The sequence below is a fragment of the Cadophora gregata genome, assembly GCF_030347475.1.
Source record: "Cadophora gregata isolate MNR1 chromosome Unknown scaffold_17, whole genome shotgun sequence".
NCBI lineage: Eukaryota > Fungi > Ascomycota > Leotiomycetes > Helotiales > Ploettnerulaceae > Cadophora > Cadophora gregata.
The window spans coordinates 496,196-511,880 of NW_026695940.1; the positions used below are offsets into that span (position 1 = coordinate 496,196).

Here is a 15,685-nt window from a genome sequence, read left to right on the forward strand (position 1 = left end):
TGCGTCAAGACACCTGTTTTTCGGACGCATTGCGTAGGTGGGCTGCTCTAGCAATCGGATAAGAGCTCCACAGAAACATATATTAAAGATGTCGAAGCCCATCAAATTCCCATTTGCAGCAGCAACTGAACGAATTCTCTCTCTCACAAATCACTTTCAAGATTCTTTAAATCCAGCAGACGATTTAGAAAAAGCGGAAAAGATGGCATCATACAAATTCGCAGGATGGATGGGCTTAGATAAGGAGAGTGAGAAAGGAAAGATGGTTTGGCAGGAATATGAGCCAAAGACTTGGACTGAGGATGATGTCGATATTAAGATCACTCATTGTGGTATCTGTGGCTCCGATCTTCACACTTTAAGATCAGGCTGGGGTCCTACTCTCTACCCATGCGTAAGTCAAATCCAATCCAACTATCTCCTTTCCGATGTCCTAGAATAATTATCTGACTCCCAACAGTGCGTTGGTCATGAGATTGCTGGCACAGCCGTCCGAGTCGGAAAGAATGTAAAGCACTTCAAGGTCGGCGACCGCGTTGGTGTCGGCGCTCAATCAGGCTCTTGCCTCGACTGCGAGGAGTGCCTCGAAGGAAATGAGCACTACTGTACAAAGGGAAATATCGGTACCTACAACGGCAAATACCCAGATGGAAGCAAATCCTACGGAGGATACGCCGATTACTGCCGTGCCCCAGCACACTTCGCTGTTAAGATCCCAGACAGCATCAGCAACGCTGAAGCAGCACCCATGTTGTGCGGAGGCGTTACTGTCTGGAGTCCTCTGACCAAGAATGGCGATATTAAGGGCAAGAAAGTAGGTATCGTTGGTGTTGGTGGATTGGGACATTTCGGTCTCCTGTGGGCGAAGGCTCTTGGTGCTTCCGAAGTTGTTGCTATTTCACGAACCGACAGCAAGAAGGAGGATGCGTTGAAGATGGGTGCTACCAAGTTCATCGCGACCGAATCAGAGGGCTGGGCTAAGAAGAACTATCGGTCTCTAGATCTGATCGTTTCTACTGTCTCGAGCCCAAATATGCCGCTTGAGAAGTACTTCATGCTGCTCAGAACCAACGGACAATTCATCCAAGTCGGTGCGCCAGAGGATAAGATCCCTGCTTTCTCGGCGTTCGCTTTAATCGCGAAGGGATGCAAGATGGGTGGCAGCATGATTGGAAGTCCAAAGGATATTAGCGAAATGTTGGAGTTTGCGGCCAAGAATGCTATTCATCCTTGGATCCAGGAGAGGCCGATGAAGGATGCAAACCAGTCGATTGTGGATATGGATGCTGGGAAGGCGAGGTACAGATATGTTTTGGTTAATAAGAAGCATGTCGCGGAATTGAAGGCATGAGTTGTATAGTAATGAATGTTATGAAATTATATTAGACATGAAAGGAAGAAATTCGAAAGGATTATCTCTTCTAAATTATGTGCATCTTTTCTTGTGAACGAGTCGAATCGCTGGATTCTGTTGGGGCCCTTGACAGTCGTTTCATGATTCAATACATCTTCACATCAATGGAGTTACAACGAAACGAAAATGCCTACACGAGACTGCAAACAGCCATTCCCTTGACTTTGTCCTTCTTTGTAACCCCTCCACGCTCAATCGAGAAACAACGATTCTCACACGTGACGTACCAGCTGCCTGGTAACGACGGCTCGGTCAAAAAATGAATGCCAACAAAGGATCCATCGACGGGAGAAGCAAGGGAGACAAAATGGAATCCCCAATATCAACCTCAACTCCTCTTTTCAGGATCACACATCTCAGAAACCCAGATAATCAATCCAAAGTCAAGAAGCATCACATGACGGTTCCCTGCTCGACTGCAATTCCTCTCGAGACTCTGAAACAAAGTCAAAAGCGATGGTCTCGGAGCAAAAAACCGTCTTGGTTCTCGGCCCCGCTGGAGCCGGCAAGGCTACTGCCATAGGATGCATCTTATTTAAAGTCAGTTATATTACTTATAATGGACCCTTACCCCACTTTTGCTTACAGCGAGGATGAGCTGGACGGATAGCTAGCTGACCTGACGGGGATTACCTAGTTTGGGGGTATTGATATGTTGACTCTGGAAAGGTTCCAGAAAGAGGGAATTCGGTTGTGTGGACAGGCTGCAAGGAATCTCAAGAGTCCTGGTGTGCAGCCGAGTTTTGATACCCCGAATTTTCATGTTGTGGTTTCGGGTAAGTGTTGTGGTGTTCGGTAACTGGTGTTTTGTGTACGTCGCTTAATGGATTGTGGTACAGATGGCTCATCCAAGGTTGACTGTGTTCTCCTGGTCATCCCTGCAGACTCGGCTCAATCACATCTCGAGAAGGAGCTTGATATAGTTGCCGATGCAGCTAAACAGATCATAGTGCTGATCAATAAAATGTGAGTGTGATGTGAAGTTGAGCTAGACCTCGCTAATCTCCTGGATAGGGACGATATGAATTGGTCGGAGGTGGCATTTCAAAGCACTGTGCACAGCCTTGGGCGAGTCATGCAGGGGTGAGGAGTTGTTTTCTATGGTGCTGAAGTGGATTACGACTAACAGTAATCAGTGTCCCGGTCATTCCCTTCTCGGCTTTGAGAGGCGATAATGCTGTTGAGCTGTCATCAGAAACTGCTTGGTATGAAGGACCAACACTTCTTATGGCTCTGGAGACTTCATTTCGCACATGATTACTGGGTTTATCTGGTACTGTTGTTATCTGACATGATATATGAAAATAAATACAGATCATTCCATCAAAACTCCTTGCAGTGCCTTTACCACGTCGGTGTGACCACAGGACTCTGCTACAGAAATAGGTGTCTGGCCCGAATTCGACCTACTATTGACCTCTATCCCTTCGACCTCTAGCAGTAACTTAACAACGTCTAGATAGCCGTACCCAGCAGCAAAAGAAAGTGGACTCCGTCCATTCCGATCCTTTTTGTCTACATCCACGAGACCTGAAGCGAGTAAGGCCTGTACGGTCTTTGGAGCATTCCCAGATAGTGCCCAGGCTAGTGGCGTCCAGCCATCTGCATCTTCAGCATCCACTCCCATAGGACAGTGTTTGATCAGGTACCTAACAACTTTGTGGTGGCGTCCATGACAAGCCCATGACAAGGCGTTCCGGCCGTCGTTATCTCTGCTCGAGATATCAAATCGGCTACTATGTCTTAGTAAACTGGTGACTTTTAGTTGACCGCTTCCAGCGGCCCAAGATAGTGCAGTCCGCCCAGCTCGATCGCGCTGTTCGATGCTCATGTGTTGTAGACTGAGTAGATATCTGACGATATCAATATGTCCTTCTGAGGCGGCCCATGAGATAGCATTTCGTCCTGTCCTGTCTACATGATTCGGCGAGACACGGGGATCAGACAAAAGTGCCTGAAGGATATCCAGATGCTTGCCAAACACTGAATGAAAGAGTGGCGTCCGTTGATCATAGTCGGCGAGGTCGGGCAAAATGTGTTCGTGGTCGAGAAGTTGCCTTACAATCCCCAGAAATCCGTTGCTGGCAGCAATGGATAGCGGTGTTCTACCACGGTGCCATTCATGATTGACTCTGAACCCAGCCTCAGCAGATATCAGTCCCTCGTCGCGAAGGAGAGTGCGAACAACATCTCTGCGATCGAATTGCGATGCGACAATAAGGGCAGTACACCCATCAACTACCCTGACATCAGGGCTCACATTCTCTTTGAGTAGCTTTCCGACGATATGTGCGTGTCCATTTCGAGCTGCCCAAAACAAACCCTGAACTTGCAACATACCTGGGTCTGAGGCTACCGACATCTCCAAACAGTATTCCACCGTTTCTTGGTGACCAAAGTAGCAAGCAGTAACCATTGGACCGAAATCTTTGGGGCACGGGATATTCATGTTAGATCTGGACCAGTAGTGACGAAACCAGTTGAGCCCAGGATTGGCTCTCGCGTCAGATAGTAAACGTCCAGCAGCTCTCAGTTCCGGCGAGGCAAGCTCAATGCCCAAAGCGAAGAGCTCTGGCCAGTAAGTGGCTGCGTGATTGAAGAAAGGGTATCGCTTCTCGATGCGACCGCATGCCTTGAATTCGAGAACGGCAGGCTCAAGGAACATATTAGACCCCTCCTCACTAAGATGAAACGAATCCCAGAGGGCTTCCAAAGATTCTACATCCTTGGACTCATTTCCCTCGCTGGGAACCCCAGGGGACAGCTCAGGTTCTATCTCTTGAATTGAATATAAGTCTTGAGAGAAATCTTCCAACAGAAGATAGCATATGCACGCCTCGGCAAGCAATAAGTTTGCCCGTACTGAACAAACACCAAAACAAGCCGACAACGGATTTGCAGGCTCTTCTGAAAGATTGAGCAGGAACTTTTTGAGTGATGGATGTACGAGATATATCCGTGAGTCCCAAATCTGAATGAGAGGACCAAGCGTGCCTTCGATGATTTCCTGGATGTTTGGCTGCATGTCGTTCTCCAATGCCTCGAGTGTTGTCTGTCGGTCTAGAGCAAACAAAACTCTCATCTCGTCTAGCGTCAAGGGACGCGAGCTCCCAACGATGAAGTGCAGCAGTTTGGAGGCATTCTTCTGTTCCTTGACAGGAATCCTTTGGAGTAAGCGTTCGTAGGCCGCATTTAGATCTTGTGGCAGCTCGTCAACGATGCGCTCGAATTCTTCCTGTGATGCGAAGTAGGTCTTCTCAAGAAGATGCAAGACGAGACTCATCCAGAGAAAAGTTCGACTGGCATTCGAGTACAGCGCTTTTTCTAGGTAGATGCCTGCTTCTGGTCTACAATGAGCTCTGTCGACAGTTCCTGCTATTCGAGCTCGGATTACAAGTCTCAATTGGTTGTTGAAACTTCGCAGGATAGCTGTCTCATCCTGCCGACTTTCTATCGTCTCGTCGAGGAAGGAGTAGCACGGCGGTCTGTTGTTTCTGCGTAGCATTGGAAATGACCGCCCGCACTCAGGTTTTCAGCGGATATGCAGACAGAAGGGTTTGGCCACTATCTAGCTTTGGCACGAAATCTAGGGGAAGCACGCGAGAAATCAGATAGCTCACGCCCATCACGGCTATACGTGATATTTCTTTGTCTGTTGGAATGTGATTTGCCAGGAATGGGCATCCTTTTGCTCGTAAAGAGGAACAAAGGAAGGACTCATGGATTTGAAGCTCGTCACTTTTCACTTGAAGAGCACCAAGGTTTTGATCGGAATTCTCCAATCCGGAAGTGGAAGGGACCGTCTTGACATCTCAGGAATGCTAGGTAGCTTTGCCATTTCCTTGGTGAAATGTCCCAAGTAGAATACTGCAGTGGTAGATCTGGAGATATCGATGTCCCGTGAACCCGCTCAGAAGCCGACAAGTACGCCCACCCATGATGGCCGAGGGTGTCCTTGCAAGCCATGGACAAACTTATAATAACGATTTAATAAAAGTTTGAATACAGATGGACTTGAAGATAATTGGAAAATAGGGAACAGTACTCTGCTGTGGAGCACGGTGAGCTTGCTTGTGTGTACCTTCCACGTGATGGCTGACATCTCCCCCCATCCCCCCCCCCCCCCCGATTTCGATTGCCGAGTGAAACCCACATGTCACAATGTTTTCATGTCAAGGGGCATAATTCGCACGATAAAAAGTTGAATCCTTCTGATGCCCAGAAATCTCTGGGGGCGGCGCGGCTCGAGTTGCGGGTCGACGGCGCCTCCTTTGGACCTCCAGCAGGGATTCGGCAGCCCGCAACTTGCGCAAGCCCCCAGCAAACCCACCATCGTGCATCTTCCACACTGTAAACTAACGCCAGATGTTTTTCAAGGTCTTCAGCCTTGTGGGAAGGCGAACGGTGGATGGAAGCTAATCTTGACGTTCAGCTAAGCTCCTGTATTTGAACTTTCTGAATGTCGGGTAGAGCGTGATGGCATGTATAACTACTTGAGGATATCTAACTTTCGGTTCAAAATTATATTCGAGTCGTGGCTCCCTTGCATTGATGCGGACGTCCGTATGGATGAGAGAGCGACCACCCGTCTGGCCCGGAACTGTGAACTTCATGGTTGGTTTGCTTGAATAGCCGGTATGTGGAGGGTTCTCGAACAATCAAACCAAAAAAAGAAAAATTTAGATGCCCCTTTTCCCGAGACGTTTCTCCCGTCCTTGAAGCGTGGCAGATCATTGTTCTTAACTTTCTTGCGACATCCAGGACACAGACGAGCTCCTGTCAAAGAGCATCTGTCCACGTCCAAGTCCACTTCTTGGCGCTTCTAGTAGAACGACCTTGCTGTCGCAAAAAGGGGTTCCTCACTGCGCAAACCCGGTAAAAATTCTTCACATACAACCAGATAGGGCGTAGATAGCTACTCCTAGGTATCAAGTACACAAAGTACTTACAGTGCGCTTCACGTCACATCAACTCGCGCCTACAATGATAAAAAGGGGCAGCAGGGCAAACTCCCGCCCCCTATTTTCTGTCAAATCGGGGCTGAACTTGATCTGTGCCCTTTTCTGACTTTATCCAAAGCTGGAAGAATCCCAAGCGGGAAACACAAACATTTCATACCAGCTATCTGGGTCTCTTCCAAGGGAGGGTTCCGATATGAGGGCGAAAGTTGGTCAGCTTAGAAGAGGGAAGATGGTCAGATGAGGTGTTCGGTCGAATGTCCCGACAGCCGGGAGTAGATTACACGTGACTTTGAGATGTCTCCAAGCTGGAAAATATGGGGAAAACTGGTGAAGTTGCTTGGATATCGAGGGACCTCGTTGTCCCAAGAGTTAGTACGGAGCTTGAGGAATGCTATCATACTCAGTTACTGTCGAATATTTGTTTCATTATCTATATCCGTAGGTAGGTACTAATATGGCCGAGCTGTCGCACTGTCGATCTAACCTGGTAAATAAGCGATAGACAAACAACAACTCTGCAATGTTTGCACATATTTTCCAGCTTCTATGGAGACCATGGGAAGACTTTCGTGACCATTTGATCATTATTCATCTACCACAACGACCAGCCAGCAAGATTTTATGCTCCCCTTAAGGTTCCTATCTGACCACGAGAAACGTTTCAAGATAATCAGGTGATTTAGTGTATTCCCTAGACCATTTACGGTTAGCGGACGTGCTCAAGTCTACACGCATTTCACGGGGAACTCTGCCAGTTATTCCTGTTCACACCTCCCCTCCTCTTGTCTGAGATCTTCTCTTTGCCCAATGCTTCTTGAGGATCGTTCCGACGGCTGCGTGTCTTCTTGATCTTTGGCAACTCTGGATTTGTGGAATATTCGTGGCTCGCGGACTTGTGTCAGCGGAATTACCCACAGATTCTCAAGTATCGGCACATACCAGCCTCGCGGAAAACTGGACGTTACCGGTCTGAGATATCCGCCCGGTCGCATCATAGTGGTCCTGCATCTCCCCAATACTCTACCTTACCTTCCACCTTCCCTCACCCCCAAAAGTCACAGTCAGTCCGCGACCCATCAGGACACCCTCGCCGATTGACTCGCTCCTCGACATCGCAGGTCGACGCTCCCGTACTCCTCGCCGACAGTGTATTTGTCACTGTTCGCACCACGTCCTCTGTGGTGGCTAGATTGGACCGGTGCTTTCGCTTCTCGCCTCACTGGAATCACGCCGCCTATCGCATACGCTCTCTGCTCGCAAAAAGTTCCACGGACAACTACAACCTCCCAACTACCAACTTTCTCGCGTCGTGCGATATTGACCGCCAATACTCAACAAAAGCTGGCACATTAGGCACTTGCTTCCTCGAAGCTGTCGCCTCGCGACACATTATCGGCCAGAACGCCGGTCGCGGTTCTGACACGCTCTGAGAATCCCAGTAGCTTGGCTGCAAGGCGAATTTGCTCCGCGCCTCTCATCCGCGACGATGAACAACGTTAATATGGGTGGCATGAATGCCATGGGTGGTCCAGTCGGCGGAGGGATGCCCATGATGAACAACGGCGCAGGTGGAGCCCGACAACCAATGCCGCCGAATAACAACGACCAGCGATCGCAACTCAACACCTACATCTACGAATACTTCCTCCGAAATGGGATGTACGATTGTGCGAGATCTCTTCTCAACAGCGAACAGCCCATAAATGTGGAGAAGGATAGTCCTGGCCGCCGTCGCGAAAATGGTACTGGCGATGAAGGAGGAGATGGAGATAACAAAGACGACATCGACTCCAAGCAACCAAATGACTTGCCAAACCCAGCTATCCCCAAGGAATGCCCAGAAAGCTGTTTCTTGTACGAATGGTGGTGTCTATTTTGGGACATGTTCAATGCCCAGCGTGGAAAGGGTGATGCACGCAGCGTCTTACAATACGTCACGCATACACAGGTAAGTTCTGACGTCTTGACACAACCGAACTGAAGCTCACATCTCTGAAGGGTCAATCACGACTTAAGCAAGAACAGCAGCAACAGATGCTGCGCGGATTGAGAAACGATATGACACCGCAGCAGTATCAGCAATTGATGATGAGAAACTCTGCTGCAGGTAATGGCATGAACTTGAATCAGAATGAATTGAGGCACAAGGCCATTCAAAATAACAATCGAAATGCGTTGGTAGCCCTTCTTTTGATTTTGTACAGATAAGCTAATGGTCACAAAGTACCCCGCAGCAATTGCAAATGCTTCAAGCCCAGCAGCAGGCTCAGAAGCAGCAACAGATGCAGCGTGATCCATCAGAGGGAAATAATCAGCAGCGCCCACAATCCCCTGGATCCGCAGAGAATGCACCGTCTCCTTCGAAACGTCCTCGTCTTGACGGAACCCCGTTCAACCCACAACAAGTGCCAAATGGAAGAGGACAAGCTGGAGGAATGCCCCAACAGGTGGGAGATACTGGCCCCAGCAATGCTATTCAAGCGGCTCATATGCAGCTTACCAATGGCATCGAACCAAGTAATCTGACAGCTCAGCAGTTCCAGAACATGCCAGGCGGTCCAAATGCTCAACAAGCCAGACTCGCCGGATACCAGCAAAATCTCGCCCAGCAGCAAGCTGGCCAAATGCCCGGCGTTAATAAGCCCATGCCAAACCCCGGTGGTCCCCAGAATCAGGGCTCACCAATGATGACCCAAGGCCAGGATGGCGCGGCAATCGCCAACTACTATAATCCTCAAGACCCGAACAGAATGCAGGGTCCAGGTGGTGCACCTGGTGGTAGCGGCGGAAACCATGCTCTGCAAGATTATCAAATGCAACTAATGCTCCTAGAGCAGCAGAACAAAAAGAGGCTCATGATGGCGCGCCAAGAGCAAGATAACATGATACCACGACCTGAAGGAGGACAGGGCGGTGGTCCTGGTCCAGTAGGACCTAACGGACAGCCATTCCAACAAGGGACCTCCCCTCAAGGTCCTCGTTCGGTGAACTCGCCTAATCCAGGTGATCAAATGAAGCGCGGTACTCCTCACATGAACAATGCTGGCATGCCATCGCCTCTTCCAGAAGGGCAATCTCGAGGTTCTCCAAGTAATGGAATGAACTTCAACCTTCCTGGCGGTCAAATGGATCCAAATATGAATCCTCAGTACTTCAAGATGAATGGTATGGATCCTAACATGGCCGGTGTCATGCCTAATGGCATGCGTCCTCCAAGCTCTCATCCAGGAGGGTTCAACGGCCAAATGACCCCACAGCAAATGGCTATGGCTCGTCAGCAACAACAGCAAGTCCAGAACTGGCAGGGACCTAACGGCCAAATGATGCCACAACCTGCCTCAGGAGGAGCTCCACAACAGAATATGGGTACACCGCAACAGCGAGCTATGCCGCCGCCATCCGCCCCAGCAGCCAACCCAGCAGCGAATGGTAGAACGCAACCTCCATCGCCGCAACAGAACCCAGCACCACCGACGCCGTCGCAGACCAATAAGGCCAATCCAAAGAAGAAGGCAGAGTCAAAGGACAGTAAAGCAAAGGTATATTCTATTGCGTTTGATGGATTTTTTGTAGAAATGTTGACATTGATGACAGCGGGCTACAAAGAAGGGATCTACCGCGAACCTCAATGCAGGTGCCACACCGTCTGCCGACGCCGAAAATGCTGGGGCAACGCCGACGCCCGCGACTCCCATTACCCCGGTCCATCCGAAGAGCTTCCAAAATGGAGCAGTCCAGCCTGTTACGAACGGTCAGGCTCCCGCGCCAGCTGCGAACGCCGGGGTTGTTCCCCAACAGCCCGATCCTCTGCAAGGCGGTGCTCTTACCTTCGATTCTTCTGCTGTTAGTATTCTGGTCCCATGCTTTATCTCCCTCCTAACGCAGCACAGTTCGATTTCCAGGGTGGTATGGACTTTGCAAATCCTGGCAATGGCAACATGGATGTGCTCCAGGACTTCGACTTCGACTCCTTCTTGCATCAAGATGGAGAAGGTGTTGACCAATTCAACTTCGACTCGGCCGCATTCCTTGATGGGAACGAGATTGGCGCAGAGTGATCGAAGATACATTCTCTTGGAGTACCATCATTCAAATTTCCGGAGTTTTCGTGCATACCTCATGGCGTTAAAGCGGATCATACCATCTCGGTTCCGGAGTGTTCCTTGTTTTATGCGAAAAGAGTCTCGGTCCCAATGATTAGAAAGAGTGGCTTGGCAGTCTTAAAAAATAACCTTACCACATACATTTGTTTCTCCTGCAATTGGATATGGACTAGGGCATGTTTCTCTGTTTTATGTTTATGCTTTATTGTAGCAACGTACCTAATACCTGCTTTATCTCTGCTGCCTCGCAGTGCGCTCGGCATCGGAGCAACAGGTGGATTCTGGAGTCGGGGGCCAATCTCTACAAACTTCTTTACGTGTTCATTATTGTTGTGCGTCTGGGGGGGATAGGTCAGGGAGGAACCTGTGTATTTATCATGGAAGTGCGGGAAGGCTTTGCTGGTGGATTTAAAGACTTGATTACAATGGAGCACGATATTATGTTCAGTCTTGATCTTAACCTAAGATTCAAGTGTTTTGGATCATGCTACAATATGCCGGTTGTCACTAATCAAATACGTACATTTTCATTGGCCATCAATGCAACAGATGCTATTAAGCACAAGCACATCCACACGTATGAAGGCTGCGGCTAAGCCAATACAAAGCCTTGCCGCAGAGTGTAGCGTCTAGCGCTTAGTTTTCACGCACAGCTGATTATATAGCATCCACTCTCTTTCCCCCCTTCATTCTTCTTTTCCAAAGTTGGGGGTCTGGTTAGTCCGACTGTTTTACCTGATCCGTGCACGTACAGTAGTGCTGACACAATACTTTTTATTCTGAATTCTAGCACTTCAAATTTTGCTACAATTACTCAGCCGCCAAATTGGCGAGCTCCTCGTTTCGCCCCGGCTCGGAAGTAAACATCAAAGTCCTAGCTTCTTCGTCAACAAGGAACAGCTTCACGGCAAAGTGTCATAGCTCTAATTCCTATCCCAGCAATATCTTTTCCTATCCTGCCCAGTCCTAGCAGCTACAAACCCGAAAGCATTCAAATAAACAGAAAATATCAAGAATTCTAGAGCTCAAACACTCCTGAATTAAATCAGACATGGCGCCCATTCCACCCCAAGACCTCAACGTCCCTTGGCACAAAGACACCGTCCTCCAACTCCGCACCAGCAAAATGAAACCTATGCACAACCTCTCCATCAGCACAGGTATCTACAAGCAGCCACGTACCACCCGCGTCTTTTGCAGTTTCACCGGCCTCGCCGACGACGAGCACGACCTGACTTTCCACGGCGGTGTCGACAAAGCCGTGCACCAGTACTACCCCAGACATTATCCGTCCTGGAAGTCCGACTTCCCCTCTGCCGCCTCTGCTTTTGAAGTGGGTGGTTTCGGCGAGAATGTAGTGAGTGAGGTTATGAATGAGAGGAATGTGTGTATTGGGGATGTGATCAGGATCGGGGAGGTGCTGCTGCAGGTTAGTTTGCCGAGACAGCCGTGCTTCAAGTTGAATCATCGGTTTGGACTCAAGGCCTTTACCAGCCAGACTTGGAAGAAGAGTCGCACGGGGTGGTATTATAGAGTGCTTGAGGAGGGGTGGATGGGCATGGGTGATAGGATTGAGCTTGTGGAGAGGAGGCATGAGGAGTGGACGATTGAGAGGGTGCAGGAGTATTTGCATAGGGATAAGGGGAACTTGGAGATGTTGACAAAGGTAAGATAATTTTTCACCTCTTGTGAGATAAGATGTCTTTCACTCAAGAGTTTCTGTATTTTCGGCTTGAAGACCGTGTGCAAGTGAGCTTTTGTTTCCAGTTTTGATCTTGGGATAACGACCTGACCATGTCCTCAGCTCGAGCAAATTCCCGAATTCGGAACTGAGTGCAAAACAGCTTTCAAACGCATGATCGCCACTCTCCTCGCCGCCGAAGCCGAGAAGAACAAGCCCAAAGAACCAGAAAAGTGGGAACAATACACACTCGTCGAGAAGAATAAAGAAACTCCTCGCATCACTTCCTTCGTTTTCTCCAAACCCGGTTCAGAGGAAACCAAAACCAGAGATCTCGATCCGGGGTGTTTTGTGAGACTAAAGCTACCGAATGAATTGTTGAGATCGTATTCGATTGTTAGTGGCTCAAAGGATAGATTTAGGCTGGGTATTGCAAGGGATGAGAAGAGTCGTGGAGGATCGAAATATTTGCATGAGAATTTGGAGGTTGGTGATGAGATAGAGGTGGGAAAGATTATGGAGAGCGTGCCGATTAAGGGGCAGTCTTCGAACCAGTAAGCATTTCATTTTCTCTGCCGAAAGTCATCCTGGTCCGAGGAAGTGAAATTTTCCTACTGGTTGGGGTTCTGGGACATGAAGAAGATATCCAAACTGATTCGGTCAACAGCATATTCATCGCCGGCGGAATAGGCATTACTGCCTTCCTCGCCCACGTTGACATCTACGCGAAGATCAACTGGAACTACATCGTGCACTTCGCTATACGATCAGCAGAGGATGTTCCGTTCAAGGAACGAATCGAGAAACTGCGAGATCAAGGACGTATGGTACTGTATGATGGGAAGAAAGGCGAGAGGATGGATGTAGCGAAAATACTCGGGGAGAGAACCTGGGGAAGTGCGGTGTATGTTTGTGGACCGAGGAAATTGATTGATGGGGTAAGAGAGGTGGTTGAGAGGCTTGGGATCGGGGAGGATGAGGTGCATTTTGAGGCTTTTCAAGGTGATAGTTTTTCTTGAAGAGTTACTGTGTTTGTTGTAGGGCTGAAAAATGTCGAGAAAATTGCTGACGGGGATCTAGCTGACAATACCGGTGATCCTTTCACTGCGGAAATCGTAAGTACTAGCGAGGAAGACCAGAATGAAGAAGGAAAGAGTAAAACAATCGATGTCCCAGGAGATAAGACGCTTTTGCAGTGTATTCGTGACGCTGGCTTTGAGATCGACAGCAGTTGCGAGGTGGGGAATTGTGGTGCTTGTAGGGTTACAGTTACGGAGGGAGAAGTCGAGCATAGGGGGAGTGCGTTGAGTAAGGAGGATAAGGAGGAGGGCGGGATGTTAAGTTGTGTTAGTCGTGGGGTGGGGAGGTTGAGGATTGAATGGTAGGCTAGGGATTGCCTGTGATTGCCTTTGCAGTTTATTTACTAGAATTTTAGTTGGAATGAGTAAACATGAGTCCTATATCTTTTGCCACTTTGCTGTTGATTGAACTGCGTATTGGTGCAAGTGTTTTTTTTTCCCCGGTATCCCTGGTCCCCTCGCTTAGAACTTCATAAACATTCATATCTTTTCCAAAGTCAAATAACGAGATAAGACATTCACTTCCATCAAATAGTCCGGAATGGTGTAATGGTTAGCATTTCTGCCTCTCACTAGCTGTTTATACAACAGTCAAGTGTTCGCAGGAGATCGGGGTTCAATTCCCCGTTCCGGAAATATATTTTACTTTTTGTTGTCTGCTCCCTTTTTGCTTTCTATATTGCGGTCTATGATCCATATTTGGTGCTACATGTGGGCATAGAAAGTCCCTTTAGACTGGTTAGAGGCTGTTAAACCACGTTATTGGTATACAGATCTGAGGGAACTGCATTACGTTGTGCTACCTATAGGAATACTCGGCCTTTAGTCATCCCTGAAATAGACAGCTATATCTCCAGCGGGATGTATATGCAGACACTGAGGTCATCTTTACGGCACTATTATAGCGCTAAGAGGCGGTGATAATGACTAGGCGCTTCGAGCAAAGTGCTTCATCCAAAAGTTACAGGTATCTTTGAAAGGCAGACATTACGCATTAAGTGAATAGATATACAGAGACGCTTTTTTCAATCCTGGTGTGCTCATCATGTCCCCTCTATCTCCGCTCATGCTGAGAGCTCCTTGGCCACTGAGCTTCAATGTCCTCCTTTTGTACACCACTAATAGTCGTAGTCTGTGCACTGCCAACATGTCCATCCAGATCCGCTACTGGATCAGCCTCCATTACGGCCGGATCCAAACTCGTATTAACACTCCCATCCGTACTCAGATTATCAAAACCACCCTGCTCCTCAACAGCCTGGATCTCCTCTACCTCGATAGCCCTCTCTTCCACCACTTGCGCGATCATATGCTCAGGATTCTGCGTAGGATCGTTCTCGGCATCTCCATCCTGACCCGGATTCACCATCTCATACTCCAGGATCTTATTCAGTTTATAAAATCCAACAGCGAGAAGCGCACCAATAAGCGGTCCTAGCCAGTAAATCCAATGCTCACTGTCAAAATCATGCGTCACAGCACAAGGCGCGAAGCTTCTCGCTGGGTTGAGAGATCCACCAGTGTAGTACACAGCTACGAGCTCAGAGATGAAGAGTGCAAGGCCGATGCCCACGGGTGCGATGAATGTCGCGCGGTGCTTTTCACCTGCGAGCATTATGATGGTGAAGACTAGCTCGGCGGTGCAGACGGCTTCGATGAAGAGGCCTTGGGCGGTGGATGTTCCTGAAGCGAGGGTGGTGCGGACATTGAATGCGGTGGGAAAGAGAACGGAGACTATATAGGCGGAGAATGTGGCTCCAGTTACTTGGGCGATGAAAAGTAAGAGGGCACGGAGAGGAGAGAGAGCCTCGAGGAGGGCGAGAGCGAGGGTCACCTAAGGGGAGATGTGAGTTGAGACCAGGAGAAGTTTGAAGAGGGATAAGACGGGGAGATTGAAGCTTACAGCTGGGTTGAAAAGGCCACCACTGATACGGAAGAATATCCAGGCGTTCACCATGAGACTAAATCCAAAACTGAGTGAGATGTAGAGCAAGGTTGCCGGATTGAAGCCTGTTGCTGAGCCGGTTGTGGACTGAGAGGTGTGTTAGCTATACATTCAGGTCACCGATTTCTTCTGAAACTACAGCCTTGAAATCCTGGGAATGGGTCTTATGCATGCCTACCTGGTTCGTCGAGTCCCCAACTCCAATATTCGCAACCTGTGTCCCAGCAAAAGCGAAAAAGAGGAACATGAACGTCCCTACAAACTCTCCCATAAATGCTACAAAATCTATTGACCTATACATTAGTCTCACGACTCAGATCAAGAGTTTTCGAGGGGCATACGGTTCTTCGCGTCACTATGCATCCATTTTGTCCAATGAAGTCGAACCGGAACCGGCCCATCCTGCTTATGCTTCTGATGCAAGCGATGCCTGATCTGTCTCCTCTTGTAATGATGCGGATCATGGCTGCGATATATAGCTGTGTCGTCAGAAGCGGAGCTG

General features: G+C 48.8%; 6 protein-coding genes and 1 non-coding gene across 7 annotated transcripts; 5 read left to right on the forward strand and 2 right to left on the reverse strand.

The window, feature by feature from the left end:
• Positions 1 to 88: 88 nt before the first annotated feature.
• ONS95_005978 (uncharacterized protein) lies at positions 89 to 1,351 on the forward strand (the record flags this gene model as incomplete). The annotated part of the gene is made up of 2 exons (XM_058499414.1): positions 89 to 394; positions 461 to 1,351. 2 exons carry the CDS (start codon positions 89 to 91, stop codon positions 1,349 to 1,351), a joined length of 1,197 nt encoding a protein of 398 aa, XP_058350458.1.
• Positions 1,352 to 1,870: 519 nt separating this feature from the next.
• Positions 1,871 to 2,671, forward strand: TEF1_1 (translation elongation factor EF-1 alpha; the record flags this gene model as incomplete). Its single annotated transcript, XM_058499415.1, has 5 exons — positions 1,871 to 1,954; positions 2,052 to 2,190; positions 2,254 to 2,380; positions 2,429 to 2,497; positions 2,551 to 2,671. The coding sequence occupies 5 exons, from the start codon at positions 1,871 to 1,873 to the stop codon at positions 2,669 to 2,671; spliced, it is 540 nt and encodes a 179-aa protein (XP_058350459.1).
• Positions 2,672 to 2,729: 58 nt separating this feature from the next.
• ONS95_005980 (uncharacterized protein) lies at positions 2,730 to 4,972 on the reverse strand (the record flags this gene model as incomplete). The annotated part of the gene is made up of 1 exon (XM_058499416.1): positions 2,730 to 4,972. Exon 1 carries the CDS (start codon positions 4,917 to 4,919, stop codon positions 2,730 to 2,732), a length of 2,190 nt encoding a protein of 729 aa, XP_058350460.1. The 5' UTR covers positions 4,920 to 4,972.
• A 2,889-nt stretch (positions 4,973 to 7,861) lies between these two features.
• Positions 7,862 to 10,433, forward strand: ONS95_005981 (uncharacterized protein; the record flags this gene model as incomplete). The annotated part of the gene is made up of 5 exons (XM_058499417.1): positions 7,862 to 8,323; positions 8,374 to 8,549; positions 8,600 to 9,914; positions 9,970 to 10,218; positions 10,266 to 10,433. The coding sequence occupies 5 exons, from the start codon at positions 7,862 to 7,864 to the stop codon at positions 10,431 to 10,433; spliced, it is 2,370 nt and encodes a 789-aa protein (XP_058350461.1).
• Positions 10,434 to 11,529: 1,096 nt separating this feature from the next.
• On the forward strand, positions 11,530 to 13,544 carry ONS95_005982 (uncharacterized protein; the record flags this gene model as incomplete). Its single annotated transcript, XM_058499418.1, has 4 exons — positions 11,530 to 12,144; positions 12,283 to 12,713; positions 12,827 to 13,161; positions 13,240 to 13,544. 4 exons carry the CDS (start codon positions 11,530 to 11,532, stop codon positions 13,542 to 13,544), a joined length of 1,686 nt encoding a protein of 561 aa, XP_058350462.1.
• Positions 13,545 to 13,773: 229 nt separating this feature from the next.
• Positions 13,774 to 13,873, forward strand: ONS95_005983. The gene has a single exon. It is a non-coding gene; the product is annotated as a tRNA-Glu (tRNA).
• Positions 13,874 to 14,140: 267 nt separating this feature from the next.
• Positions 14,141 to 15,493, reverse strand: ONS95_005984 (uncharacterized protein). Its single transcript, XM_058499419.1, has 3 exons — positions 15,362 to 15,493; positions 15,142 to 15,270; positions 14,141 to 15,072 (listed from the first exon to the last, which is right to left on the reverse strand). The coding sequence occupies exons 1-3, from the start codon at positions 15,482 to 15,484 to the stop codon at positions 14,293 to 14,295; spliced, it is 1,032 nt and encodes a 343-aa protein (XP_058350463.1). The 5' UTR covers positions 15,485 to 15,493; the 3' UTR covers positions 14,141 to 14,292.
• Positions 15,494 to 15,685: the final 192 nt, after the last annotated feature.